At 37.0% G+C, this 15,428-nt stretch overlaps 1 protein-coding gene across 1 annotated transcript in view; it reads right to left on the reverse strand.

Annotated features, from left to right (window-relative positions):
* The window catches only part of MMS22L (MMS22 like, DNA repair protein), a 94,607-nt gene that overhangs the window by 12,913 nt on the left and 66,266 nt on the right, over positions 1–15,428 (reverse strand). The window contains exons 14-19 of the mRNA XM_074862124.1: positions 14,773–14,963; positions 12,167–12,317; positions 7,390–7,532; positions 6,472–6,614; positions 6,156–6,315; positions 3,753–3,922 (exon numbers count right to left, since the gene is read on the reverse strand). Coding sequence (XP_074718225.1) covers positions 3,753–3,922; positions 6,156–6,315; positions 6,472–6,614; positions 7,390–7,532; positions 12,167–12,317; positions 14,773–14,963 — 958 coding nt within the window. The remainder of the gene's footprint in view (positions 1–3,752; positions 3,923–6,155; positions 6,316–6,471; positions 6,615–7,389; positions 7,533–12,166; positions 12,318–14,772; positions 14,964–15,428) is intronic.

Consider the following 15,428-nt stretch of genomic DNA (forward strand, 5'->3'; position numbering starts at 1 on the left):
CAAGAAAAAAAAAAAAGTTTAAAAGTTGCTAGAGCTAAGCTATTTTGACAAGGCAGCATCAGTGACTGAGATTAAAGGAAACTTCTAGATAAATTCAATGTATAGTAGAGAATTGACCAGTTGCCCAATAACGTCAAAAGGCACAACTGTATAATCCAAATTTATATATACAGTAAACACAAACATAACAAGTAAATATAGTCAGTCTGAATTGAGGAGAGATGCAATGTCTAGTATTATTTAGCACACTTGACAGTTATTTATGCTTGTGTAAAATGAAACAAAGTCTGTAATTTTGATCTATTAAAAATAAACCTGTGCGTCTGGGGTGGTGAAGGAGGGTGAGATACAGTCGTCAGTTCTGGTGAATTGTGAAGGTGGTAATGAACTATGCTGTGGGGAGAGAAGGAGCTTCATATGTTGTCCTAAAAGATGAAAAATTGGCCTCCACCATTATAGGGTGATGAACAAAAGCAATGCCCTCTCTTAGTACAGCACAGTGACAACAACATTGTCCTTGTTTTTAAGCATGCTGCCTGAGTTGTGTGGCCAGTTGCATTGCCATTACACAGCGTATGTGACCATTTGGGGAATCTTTTTGTATACAATTCAGGAATTCTGTAGGATTTCATAAGATCGCTGCATCAATGAACGTGTGAAATTAATTACCTGCTACTAAGACTGATTTCAAATCCTTTCAAAACCCCCATAAAAGGATCAAATAAACCACATTAAGATTAACTGTTAAAAGCTCTGGAAATAGGGAAGTTTTGCAAACCATTGCTTGCAAACTAAGACGTTTTCTGAGATCTAAGGAGGTTGTTTGGGACAAAGAAGCAGCAGCCCACACTGAAGGAGCTGAAGAAGAATTCAGGACAAGAAAAGAAGAGGAGATTGAGATGGAGCCTGGAACTTTTCAGAAGACTGGAAAAAAAGCAAAAAAAAAAAGAATTGAAAAGACCTCTGAGTAGAAATGCTACTCAAAGGTGTTGAGTGCATCTGTCACAAAGGGCTTTTATGCTTTGACTATGAATAAAGAATTTGCATGTATAAGAAGATATTTTGTATGGTCTCCAAATTCCTGTTTCTTTATTTTCATGTAACTGCTAAAGGATTAAGTTGTAAGCTAGAATGTTAATTGGGACAGATCTATAGAACAATGTGTGTCTAACATTAGGTGAATTAAGGTTCCTGCACCAAAATACCACTGCTCCACATCCACGAATGGGCACCAGACATAGGGCAGCCACCTAAGGAGAGTCTGATCACACATGTCACCAGCAGTTTAACTTAGCCGAGGTAGGTGTCCTGGTTTAACCCCAGCCAGCAACTATGCACCATGCAGCCGCTCGCTTGCTCCTCTGCACCACCTCCTGGTGGGATGGGGTGGAGAATTGGGGAAAAAAAAAAGGTTAAACTCATGGGTTAACAGATTAATAGCGAAAATAAAATATAGTAGTAGTAGTAGTAATAATAGTAATAATAATAATTATAATAATAAGGAAGAGAATAAAAAAAACCCAACAACTAAAAACCCCAGGAAAAGACAAGTGATGCACAATGCCATTGCTCACCACCTGCTGACCGATGCCCAAGCAGCGATCTGCCCCTCCTAGCCAACTGCCCCAAGTTTATATACTGAGCATGACATCCTATGGTATGGAACATCCCTTTGGCTAGTTTGGGTCAGGTGTCCTGGCCATGCTCCTTCCCAGCTTCTTGTGCACCTCCTTGCTGGCAGAGCATGGGAAACTGAAAAATCCTTGCCCTAGGATAGTACTACTTAGCAACAACTAAAACATCAGTGTGTTATCGACATTATTCTCACACTAAATCCAAAACACAGCACTGTACCAGCTAATAAGGAGAAAACTAACTCTGTCACAGCCAAAACCAGGACAGTGGGGTTATTCCCAGAGGACTCTGTTTCTCTGTCTTTCCTCCCACCACATTTACATGCTTTATCTCCCATATACGCTTTTTAATCACTTTTCTGATATGCCTGTTTGTTTGTTTGTTTTGTGAGGCTAGTTACTAGTTGAATCAGCTCACAAATTGCTATTCACAGAATTATTAAAGAAAATTAAATGGTAATGTACATGGGGGTGAAAGAATGAATTTAGCCTTAAGCCAACTTGGTGAAAAAATAACCTGAGAAGTCAGAGAGTGCCTAGAATCCATTCTATCTCAAAGGAGCTCAGAAGCAGTCCTAAGAGAATTTTTGTTTTTAAACTGATACTGAAATATTTTCATTTCGAGTTGATTCTAAATAGGAACTTTTCCAGTTTCCCAAATAATGGGGAAGGAAGTATTTTGGAATGAATAAAGCATTTTGAAGCACTTAATGTTGTAACTTTGTAAATACAAACAGTTAATAAAATGTAGAGGTTGCATATTGAAACAGGAAAAATAATTTTTCTTCTCTTTGTCTTCTCTCCCCAGAAGTGTTTGCAAATTAAAGAATTACTTGTTTTCTAGAACCAGCATTTGTCTAAAATAAACTATCTGGTCAATAAGATCATCTAGCTTGGCCGGAAAGCACACAGACTATGCAGCAGACTGCTGAAGAGTATGACAGTGAGGTCAGGAAGTCAAAGACTGACAGAGAAAATGGGAAACAAGGGTCCACAACACTTGGACTTCAAAACCAACTGGAGTGGCTTCATCTCAAAACTACATCCGTATGTGCAGACTACAGAGAAACAGTGCTCTCCGACTAAAATACCAAATTAGCAAGCAGACAGTCACACTCTGTGGTAATATCAGTGTCCAGATGGTCCTACATGTATATAGCTACTGAAAATACCTACTGAGCAGTAAGGCAAGTCATATTCTGCACATCATTATATAATCATATTCACTTCCATATGACATGCCATCGATCACCATGTAACTTTTGAAAGGAATAAGGATGTTTACAATGTCACCACTGCACTGTTTCACAATACAATCCTGTAAAGTAATCAGTTAAGATGGCAATCAAAACGAACACTAAAAGGAAAGAGAACATAGGAAGCAAAAAAAAAAAGACCCAAGGATTTACAAGGAAAAGCATGCCAACTTATTTATTTAAAAAATATATTATTTTCTCTTCCTCACCAGCAGGAATTAGTCTCTTTCTACAGCATCAACAAGCCTTACAGAGTTTCAAGATTGATAGGCAAACTGAGGGAAGAATAGGAGGAATAACAGGCAAGAAGGCTTCAGTCATGTAAGCATAAGCAGCAGGAACTCGATTCAGCAAAACATATTCTCAAACTATTAAGATAAAACAGTGCCATGATATGCAGAGGACTGTCTTTCGTTCCTAAGAGCAAACAAAAAAAAAAAAAAAAAAAAGAGTAACTCATCATTAAGTATCTACAGTTAGCCAAGTCAGGGATGACTTAAAACGTGTTTGCTCTGTCATCTCAACAAGTGCCTTGCTACATATTACGATTATTTGATCCACTGTTTCAGAAATGTCTCACATCAGAGACCAGTGTAAACAGCAGGTTGGCTAAAAGCTTTCTACATACAGCGATTAGACTAGCAGCTCTGAAGTGTACCACAGCATAGCTGCATGCAATGACAGGAAAGCCAATGGGGTGGCATTTTTCCTTCCACTTCTACAAGAAGAAAAATCTCCTCTTGATACTTCTTTAAATTCAGTCAACACTTGTCTTGATTAGGGAAAAAGAAAACATCCTCTGCAATATGAATCTTTTCCTGAAGATATGTTTGTCTGCTGATAATAGAGTGCAGATATTTACCTGAAGATAAAGAGGTAGGCTTTCCTGAATGGCAGACAGCAAAGCCACAGGCAGCTCTTTGTCCTGCTGGAGCACAGAGTGTGGCAGCAGTAAGCAATCCACGATGCGGAACAAGAGTTGCTGCGATTTGGAAGTAGCCAGTATCGGTGCCCAGAACTTTACCAGACATCCTGTTGAAAATCAAGAAATCCCAAAGGAATTTACAGTCAGGAAAAAAAATAAGTTAAGAAAGCCTAAAGAGGCAATTATGTTAAATTAGATAATCCAAGAGTAGCAACAGCAACTGAAATGTCTCACTCTCATATACTTATTCCATGGTATCCCCTTAGAAAAAGCCCAGTCAAGATGACTCAAAGTCTATTTACAGTTCAGCAAAATGAAAGTACTAAATTGATTCAATACATTACAAGTTTTTAGGCAAGTGAGGCTGCTTTAGGAAAAGTACAGTAATGCTAAAGAAAGGACAGTCTCTCACATTCATGCAGAAAAATTAATTGAACTTGATACATAATACTACTGCAATCAGCACACACGCATTTACCTTACTGTGTGCATTCATCACATTTTAAAGAGAGACACTGCCTTTGCCTTCCCTTCACGTTTATCTAACCCCACCGTGGCCACATCAGCAACTACTCACACAGCAATTCAGTGTTAGGAAAACATTAAATATCTTTCCAATTGTATTTAAGGCATCTAATTCAGCAGATTAAAAAGAATGAGGGGCAGCCAACTCCATTAAACCATCATTGTCTCTCCAGATCTTTGTGGGCTCTCAGTTCACAGAATGAGAGCCTCAGAGAACATCTTTCTTGTTTTCAACACATTAATGTATCACTTGTGCAGCTTTGAGACAGTTTTAAGATCTACTTTTTGAGTTGCAAAAAAAAAAAAGGTGTTGATGTGTAAATACCCTAACTTTGAGAAACATCTTTATTGCAGGTGAGGTGCAATTTTTCTTGAGAAAATAACTCTATGCTTGTGAGTGTTAATACTCAAAATACAGATCAAATAAAACCAAGATTTCTATGTAACAGTTCCTACAGACATTCTTAACTTTATATATAATGGAAAGCAAGAAAAAGTTTGCTGGGTTGAAATACAGGAATATCCCAAGAAAAAAGGTTTAAAACACTGAAAATAAAAGATCAAAAGTAGGCTGTTACAAGATATTATTAATCTATAAAAGTCATTCATTACCATCTCTAAAAACACTGCAAAACAACATTAATCTTGTGGAGTGAAAGAAAACACAGTGATCAATCATAGAGAAAGAGAACGAGCACTTAACAATACTTCTAATAATGTTTTCTAAGCTTCCTGCTTTGAAAGAAACATGCTCATTCTAGCTAGAAGTACTCCTTCTATTATCGCTGCTGTGATGTATGGGACAGTAGAAAACACAATCTGACCACAGACAGGAGGTGTTTAGATTTGTTAAATTTCTTGCTTTTTCCTTACATTATAACAAGTCCACCGAATGTGAAGAAGTGATTGAAATACACTTAAATATTTTTTTTCTTTTAAACGTTATTTATGGTCTCTTAACTAAAAAGAAAGAACAATTTCTTGCACACAACATGACTGAAGCTTAATCATTTCCTACTGTAAAGATCAGAAAGGAAAATACCAGCCTAAAATTACTTTACATGGCTCCAGCCCAACGTGTGGGTATCTAAAAACATTTAATGTGACATACATCTTGTATAACAAAATATGAAGATCTTGCAATAGAAAAGTATTTTATAACATTCATATTCCATTACATTTGTTGCACCTTGTGCATCGTGGTTATGCTTTTCACTGTAGTCCTTATCATCATGAGTATACTGTGTGTACATGCAAATCATTAACTCAGTCTTTAAGATACATAAGGTTTACCCTATTTTTAAAGGTGAGTCAGACTGGCACATTCATTCATAATAAACAGCACTCATTTTTCCATCTTATCAGTGGTTCCACGTTTTAATTAACAAATACTAGAATTTGACCCTTAAAAAAGTTTTAAAAGGAAGCAAATTACATTCCTAAACCAACCTGTTCACTGTCCTAACTCCAACAAATACAATGTAGCATGTCATAACACTGCTTCTCTGGCTTGTCACTGTTTCTGGTTTTGTTTAGATAAAACAGGTGGTTTTCAGTGGTAAAAGACATGAAAACATCTTACTTTTGAAAACACTGATTTGCAGGGTAATTAAAAAAACATACGGAGGTTAGGCATCAGGATAAAAACCAAAGAAAAACAGCAAAAGAAAATTAAATATCTGACTGTATCTTGGTGACTTTGCTTTTGTAAACCATTAAGATAAGCAGTACAAATTAAAAACAAGTATTAAAAGTCACATTTTATTGATTCTTTAAAACTATTTCCTAAAAGAAAAGAGGTTGCAAAATAATTACCTATGATCCAATATGTAAGCTGCAGACCTTCTGGAGGTCCTTTTACCTTCAGATAAGGTTTTACATACTTTAATACATCACCTAAATACTCCAGAGTCTTTGCTACCATGGCAGATTTCTCAGGAAGGGTCTGAAGGCCACTGTAAGTTCTACCAACAGCCTGAGAAAACAGAAACATTGAAATAAATAGAAATAAACTTACTAAGTTTCTTACCAGGTTTCTGCAGGTCATTTATTTTCGTACACCAAACAAAATCTGATACATAATTCCTTTTCCCTAAAATTGTTGGATGAAGCTAACACAGATGTACAGTACCTTAATGAATTGAACTAGAGCATTTTTAGGGTCTTGCTTGAAAACTGACTCTTCAACATGAGTCTTTGAAAGAATGTTTTCTACTTCTGAGAGTTTAAAAATCAGTCTTGTCATTTCAGTCAGCTGCTCCATATAGGCTTTCCCTGTTGTTACAAGAGAACACAGCAGTAAATATAGCATACAGTTATGCTTTTCAATTTACTTTAGTCCCAAAATCATAAAATGAAACATGATTTTAAAATGTCAAAAATACAAAGATTCTGCAACTGACTGCATCTCTCTAGACAAAGAATGTTTCTAAACTAGTTACGTTTCTAATACACATACACGAGAATGAAGAGTATTAAGTATGTATAACCAAGTCTTTCATTTTACTGATGGTTTTCTTCAGAATCTACAAAATGTGTATGAAAAGTAGTCACTAGAAAATGTGTTCTACAAATAATTAGGACTGCAGTGCTTTATAGAAGTCATTAAGTATTGCTATAAGAAAGCAAAATATCCAATAGAGAAAAGGGAAGAATTACTTAGCAACTGGATTCTTTTTTTCCCTTTTTTTTTTTTTTTTTTTTATTTTAGGGCATTCACAGCATGATTTCTGACTATTTACTTCAGATTTTCACTTTCTTCAGAGCAGTTTCTCCATGGGGGAAAAATAGCTTGTCTCCTTGGGAGCAAGTTTTTGTTCTTTGCTTCCAAGGAAACAAGCTCTTTTATCTTTGTTTGTGATAAATTTGTCATATGCAGAGCAGGCAAACTATCAATAAATAGCACAAGCAGCATAAAGAAACACATTTTGTAATTAGGTAAAAGTAAAGGAATACAAACAAAAATACATTTTGTAATTAGCTGAAAATGTTTGCCAGTTTTGCAATATAGAATCGTTACTGCAAACATTAGGGAAATGTGAACACTTACCAACTGTTCGCTCAGCATCTGTCTTGGCCAGCATACCACTTGGTTGATCTATGAACATTTGCAAAACGCATCGAAACCAAGAACGTACTGTCAAAGCTTCATAGGATGTATATCCCGTACTAGAAAAAGCTTCACACAGTGCACTGCATAGGTAGAAGAGGAAGAAAAAGGTAAAGAGATCTAATAGAAGTATGCAAAAAGGTAGTAGCGTGTCTCATTTGGCTGTACACATATAGAAACAGTGCACAGAAACAATTAGAAATAAAGTAACACAAAGGCCAACTGGCATTCCTTCTGTGTACTCTACAGACTTTGCTCACAATATTGTAATGCCTAAATACAGAGAACATTATAAATCTAGTAATGCCACACATGGTAATATAAAAGCATATATACATGGACTTTTGCTACATAAAACAAAACAGAGGGGGAAAAATTCACACAATGGGAAATGTCTTGTTCTAACAATGGATAATTTGATAGTATTATCTAAATTGACAGTGAACAATGCTGGAAATAGTTTATCTGAATCAAGCTGGAACTTCATATCAACACTCCAGCCTTTCATATAAAGTTAGGTCAGGTGCCCCACGCTACTCTGAAGTCTGCTTAGTTCTAACTACACAAAAGATGGAGAAGAGAAGGTCTGCTTTAGCAATTAAAGACATATCATCTTAGAAACAGATCAAAAAGGGAAACATAAAAAGGCACCTTGGAGATGAGAAAAGAAACCGCTATACTTGATGTACACTTACAGATGTATGCATTTATGTATGTATACACACACGAGTATACACATTCCCACATATATACAGCAAGTTCGTTGCATATACTTTCAATCAAACACTCGCTACTGTTCTACCAGGCAGCGTCAGGCCGGAGTCAATGGCACCATCAGTACTCAAAGCACAATCCCTGTACTCTACTGTTCAGTATTCCCAAAGTTTTTCTTGCCTTACCACTGTGAGTAGCTGCTGTAGCCTCTTTCTCCCAAGCATATCTGCCCCACATCATTAATTCTGCAGAAACTCCTTGCTAACAGACAGCAGGTCTGTTCTGCACCCTGTTTCCAATTCCTATCAGATGAGCTCCGTGTGTGCTTCAGGTCAGTGAAATTTCTTGAAAATAGTTACACCTTTTTATTTGAGAGATTTCCTCCCTGGTCAGTCCTAGGTGCTTCGACTTTAATGGAAAATGCTTGCACTCTTTTCTTGATATATGTACATATAAATCTACTTATTTTCTACTGAATTTTTACTCATGCTTGCAACAGAAAGTCAACACAGGTCCAGATGGATTCTGTTTCTCACTGAACAACATTAATAAAGGGTTTTTTCTGTTTCAGTTAGTTAAAACCAATGACAGCTGTATGTTTTGTCTGAACATGCCTGCTGAAGTACTATTGACAAAATTAATGAGACCAAATGCAAACAAATAAAATATAAAAAAATGAACATTAAATTCCAGTACCAAAAGAGAAAAAAAACAGTATGCCTATGGACTTAATGCTCTTTGCAGTAACGTATAAACAATTCCAGCCTTATGTAATTTTGATGTACACAGCCAGTCTACTTGGCCCCAAAGGCTCACGAAAACACTTTCTCCTGTAGTCTCACTCTTGTTTCTCTTGCTTGCTGGTAGGTAGGCCACTTAGGCATCTTTCTAAAATTGGAGAGGAATACGCTCCTAAACGTTAAAAAAGGAAAGAACAGTAACTACCTCTTAGAAGCATGTCAAGTGGTCCTTTTAAACCAGAGAACTTATACACATGCTCAAAGTTAGCTTAAACAGGTTATAATACTATCGCACACTACACATCACAGATCTGGAGAAGAACTTTTAGGCACTACTGCAAAAGAAATGTCAAAGCTTGTGTACATGTTCCCAAGGGCACAGCTTGTCCATCAGAACCTTTATTATCGATACTGAAACAGCTCATATGCAGAACAAGCTTCAATATAAAGAGACCAGGCAGAGCTTGCATCAGCAACAAAATAATCTTTTTACTTTTTAACTGAGAATGTTTGATGTGAAAATTATCAGAGCGCAGTAACCATGAAGTCTTAAGATCCCAGCACTTAGATACTTCGGTATGTTTTGCTCTACAACTGCTTAAGGTAAATAAGTACGGGAATCATGCTACAAAAAATTGCCATCTCATTAGCCTATAATAAAATGACAGTATTTATAGTACAATACTTTTGTATAATTCTACCAAAAAAGTCTTATCTTAGGTACCTATTGTCCTTTCACAAGGAAATCTGAGCACCTTACAGCTCTGTTGATGAGGTAGTGACATACCTTCTCCTAGTCTCAGATACTTCAGTTTTTACCTTGTTGGCCTTGAGGATAGGGGAAACAGACAATTCTCCTTGAGGCTGGGCAATCGCAACCCCAACAGCTTGGGCAAAAATATTTGCCTCTGTGTGAGTGCTTTCTGTCCCATACTTCCAGCAAGGTGAAGATTCAGAAAAGCAGAGAGTGAGAGAGAGTGAATACGTATGAGAGAGGACCAGAAAGAGTGAGAACATACACACACGTAAGCAAAAGACAAATATCCATCACCACTAAGCTATGGAGTCATGCTTTCTCCTGCCAGTTTCTCTCAATATGGATCCATGAACCTGACATTTGCAGTTAGTCCATGGCACAGCCTGCCAGAGGAGGGCAAGGTCCTCTCATTCCTTTCTAAGGTGGTATTTGAAAAATAAAGGTTTGAATTCCCTCAGAGTACAAGATCCGCTTAACTTGGACTTTCCAAATTCTTGCACAAGTGCTCTAGCCTCTCAGCTAATGTACACCAGGTAACTGTCATCAAAACTAACTGCATTTTTAGATGAAATTATGGCAGCAGGGCTGTATGGGGAACTCAGTACTAGCCACATGTGCATGCTCTGCGCTTGCTAATGCAATCATTCTTCCAAACACTGTGGAACAGGAACGCTTTGGGCCATGGTTCCAAATACAGTAAATGTCACCTCACCAAACACATCAATGTATCTATGGATACATATATAACAATATGGCAGGTGCTTAATGAATATTGCTAATGAATACTTAACTGCTTTCAATCACTTAAGTGTTTACTGGGGGAACAAGTAATTAGCCTTAAGCACCTAAATTATACCAAAATTCCAGTTTAGGCATCAAACTATTTTCTTGATCTCACCTGAAGAGCAACAAAATTCAAATTATAAATGCATATTTATGTGCTTAACTCCTATTTCATTCAGCACATGCTAGGTATCTGCAACTTTGCATGAAACTCACCCTATGAGGATCACACAAGAGAAATGCAGTAAGTTAGAGGACTGAATGCTCCTCTCCTGAGTTCTAAACTGACACACGAGGAACTAAATTCAACCTCTCAACATCTCCCTGCAAGAAGGCCATAGCCTCATCTTTGCTGATCACACTGAAATAGTCTTTACCATATCCTGTTTTACAGCTATGCTCCTTAGTACACCATGTACCCTAAAAATGCGCAACATTTTTCACTTTCGAATACAGTCTGACATAGAAACACTCCCTCTTTCTTTCTCATCTCTCACCTCCCCTGCTTCCAAAGCCTGATTCAGAAGCGGGGCGAGGGGGGAAAAAAAAAAAAAAAAAACACACCACAACAACCACCACCACCACCACCCACCTCTCTAAGGTTCATAGAGGCCTAATTAAAGCAAATAAAATTTCTTAGGTATACAAAATTCTGAGTGAATAGTCCTGGGCAATCTGCTCTACCAGACCCTGCTTGAACAGAAGCACTGGACAAGTTAAGACTACCTGACCTCAAGAGTCCCTTCCAACCTAAAAAAATACAGTGATTCTGTGAAAATCCAACATTGGTATGTAAAACATAGGAATGTGATTTTCTAAATCTATTATTTAATTTAAAGATTCCTTTTAGCAGGTCTCAGAAACCTGAGCTACATGAACATTAATATGCACTCAGAAAGTGTTCCAAGCTTGTCAAAAAGAAAGTTTTAATGCATGCGTTTCCTTACAATCCTTTTCCTTATACTTTCAACACTGACCAATCCATCCTCCTCAGCTTCCTGCACAAGTTCTTTGTTCTGAAGAAGTCAAGCTATTCAAACATTGAATACTTACTATATAGCTATCTTCAGATTTCTGTGATAATGTTTATCTTGACTTTTTATAAGATATAAAGTTTTTGTGTTAAGTGTAACAGGTAGGAAAAAGAAGACCAGTACTTTTAACTAGAAATTTTAAAATTTACCAAGTTACATTATTCAAGTGCATCCAGGGCAGCAGGCTACTGCCTTGCCAAACTGTAACAACTTTGCCCGATTGTAACAACCATAGAAGGGGGTGGAATAACTATAACTATGCAAATTAAAAATAGGTTATGGGTTCAGGCACTTCACTCTGATGCAGTATCACTCTTCACAGAAATACCTCTCTGAAGATATTATCCAGGTCCCCATTGCCCAAAATCTGTTAGTAACAACACTGTTTCCACTGGGAAGAAGTGGTTTGCTATATAAAAGACAAATAATTTTTCAAAATACTTACCTATCTTCCTGACAAATTTTGTGTATCTTAAGCTATTTACACATTAAAAACAAATAAGCCAACCCAAATTACACCCGCTATCCCCTGGGAAATGTCCCAGATGATTTCAAGAAACCTAGAACTTTAGCAGATGCAAAGAACCTGGACCATCTTCATGAAACATTATTGTTTGAAGCAACATTTTCCACAAGTCTAATGAAGGAATGGCAAGGTACTGGAAGAACAAGTAGTCACAGTTTTTCACCTGTTTTGAATTAGGTGACTTAGATATCTTGACACCAGCTGAGGCCACACCATGTCATCCCATCCAAACAGCTGCATCATTGATAGAACAGGCTGTGGCTGGAGTTCTGATAGGGCTTTGCTGGGTATATCCAAAGCTAAGAGAGTAAAACCTGATTTTAAAAAGAGAGAAAAACATGGCACCGTGTTAATGGTTTCTCAGTATATCCCTGTTTCACTAAAAAGCACTGAAAATTAATTACAATTAATAACATGCAGTCTGGGAGTACCAGAACTCTCAGTTAAAACTAGGCAACTATTCCAACAGATAGCATTTGTACACATGTTAAAATGAAGTCTCTGTCCCAATGAGTCTGTAAATCAACACGACACACTGAATGTAAAGAAGGGAAAATGGATCCAAACATATGCAATTTTAAATATATTCACAAAAACACAGATTATAAATCCTGAAGGCATAGTTTTACCACCTATACAATAAAAAACATGTCTTAAAAACTTGCTGGTTTGCCTTCTTGGCCTCCCTTTCTTGCCTCCATCCACCACTTCTTCCCTTGCCCACATAACGATTACTGGGCTTTACAGGGTTGAGTTTTATTTATTTGTTATTTTTACACACTTCTCGCAGTGAGGAACTGTATCTGGAAGGAATTCACTCAGCAAAAGCTGGTACATTTCTATTTTTAGAATAGACTTTCATGTATCAGAAGTTACTGCGTAAATAAAGCACTATGGACAAGCTTATTCTTGAAAAATGGATCTTCATATAACAGTAGCAGATCTAGAAACTGGGACAGTACTTTGTGAAGAGTTTTTGTTAATGAAGCATAACCTTTTGCTGTTTCTGTTAGGTCTACTGTGGAATCTATATCTAACACTACCAGAATAAAAAAAAATATAGCACATTCTTTATGCTGCAAATAACAAATGCACTTAAACTCCAGAAGAAAATGTAATCTGAAATGCTGAGCAGTTATTAGGTTATAGGAAATGAGAGGCATCAAATGAGTCAGGAAAACTGACTTTGGAGGGCAATGAAATAAAGGGGCTCACTGGTTCCCAAAGTCTCCAATTCAAGCCAAATATAAATGTAATACTAATTTATTAAAATAATGATTTATAGAACTGTATGCATTGAGAAGGTAACTTTGAATTAGACAGAAGAGGCTAGTTTTCAGAAACAACGATGAAGCTATTTTAATTAATGGTGTAGGGACAGACTGCCTTAAGCTATGAAGGACTTCACATTTCCTTACATGCCTTGGAATAAAAAAAGGAGGTCGTACAGAGTCACCACTCTGCCTTCACTGAGGATGCAATTTGTGCCAGACTTCTTCCAGATTATCACATCATTTCTACAGCATCAGCCATAACACGGGTGGAGGAGAAATGGGAGACAGAAACGCTAATGTGAGTGCCAGGCTATTGCCTGGCAGGGGGAGCAGGAGAGCTGTGACTGCTGATCTATCCTCCGGGCAGCAACCTCTAAGGCAAGAAGCTCATACAGCATGGGAAGGGTTTGCCTTCCTCTGTAGTACTGCCTACCACATCTCTATAAAGCAGGTCACAACTGCACTCCCCTGATTCTAAGTGGAGTTTATAATAGGTTGTTCGTCTTGCTATTTCACTGTGTTAATGTAAAATAAAAAGATATGACACTGCAGGAAATGAATGAAAGTTTTGACATGAGCAACCTCTTCCTTTGATTTGTATTTCTGTTTCCCACACATGCTTCAGCAGTGTGAGACCACTACGTTGCACGCTGCCTCCTTCATTAACGTTACCTACTAACTGCTGCAGAGCTGCTTCACATGAAGGGCCTTTTAACTTTTCTGTTACTAACTCGGTACTTCTGAGCTTGTAACTTCATATCATGATGGAAAAAAAAATATTTTATGTTTCACACCTCTCTAAATTTTAGGTAAATGGATGCAAGATTTCACTGTAACAGCAGAATACAATGCTAGCTACTGATGTTAAAGATCAAACTGAGATTTCTTTCTATTCACTGCCATGCTGACTGGTTGCACGTGGAGTTCACATACATATGGAACGTTGACTTCAAGATTAAAACCCTTCAGTGTAAAGCAAGATAAATAATTAAAATGAATTATGAAATAGTTTTATGACCATAAGGGTTCAGCAAAAAACAAGTCATGCAATCAACCTTTTAAAAATTGACTCCAAACATAAAACATTATTTTAAAAAACTTAGTTTGCATCACAACCATAATGAATAGTTAAACACAAAATTGCAATAAACTTTTACAAAAAGATGTAAATTCTAGATATAGTGAAAGAAGTTAACTCTTATTTATATTGTATAACATTTGCAACGTTGATTATAATCTGACTAGTAGGGAAAAAGAAGTCAGGCTTGTATAGCTTCAGACCCCTTGAAGTTCTCAATCTGTTTGCGTTCTATTAAGTAATTCAACACTACAATATTTCTTCTTGATATTTAGCATAGAATCTACTTTTCTGCATTTATGCATATTTAAGTCACTACATGGAAGTAGAAATATCACAAAATGCAAAATCCTTGAAAGTTTGTGACCCAGAAAATAGCACCAAATCCAGTAAGTCACAGGGTGGGCCAATGCTAACCTGCCGCTGTATCAGCAAGCTGTGGGGAAGGTGGCATCTGTGACATTCTCTGGCTCTTCAAGTAGGGAAAGAAATTTCTCCAGAGAGCACTGGCGACAGCAAGGTGGTGCTCTTTAGCCACTAATGGAAGCTGTGCGTCTGGGGCCGTGTTCCCCAGTTGAAGTCCCTGGCTTACACGTTTGTGCACACTCCTAGGGAGAAACAAAAACAATGTTTACGTTCAATAAATGAAAAATTCACATCTTTTAAAAACGTATTTACAACTACTTTAAACCGTAGAGCCTGAGAACTGAAGGATCATTTTGTGCAATTAAAGCCTTTATGCAAAGACATTATGCATACCAGTTATTTGATGGATGAATGATGGCATATTAAGCACCATAAAGTTAATGTTAATTACTAATGTCAACCATTAATTATATGCTTTTTAATATGTCAGATCAAAATGAGAAATAGGCAGCTTTAAAATGAATATCTGCATTTTGCAACTGCTAGCATGACAAGCAAGTCTGCTTACAATTCAAAGCCAGATGCTTTAAAATTTTTGTCAGTAGGGTTTTTAGGAGAGGGTTGTGTACAGCAAATAATGACAAATGATTTTGATCAATCGTAAAGCTTCCATCTGAAATCTATTTCTCATCTGTAAAATCTCACTA

Source organism: Strix uralensis, chromosome 3 (genome assembly GCF_047716275.1).
Source record: "Strix uralensis isolate ZFMK-TIS-50842 chromosome 3, bStrUra1, whole genome shotgun sequence".
Taxonomy (NCBI): Eukaryota; Metazoa; Chordata; class Aves; order Strigiformes; family Strigidae; genus Strix; species Strix uralensis.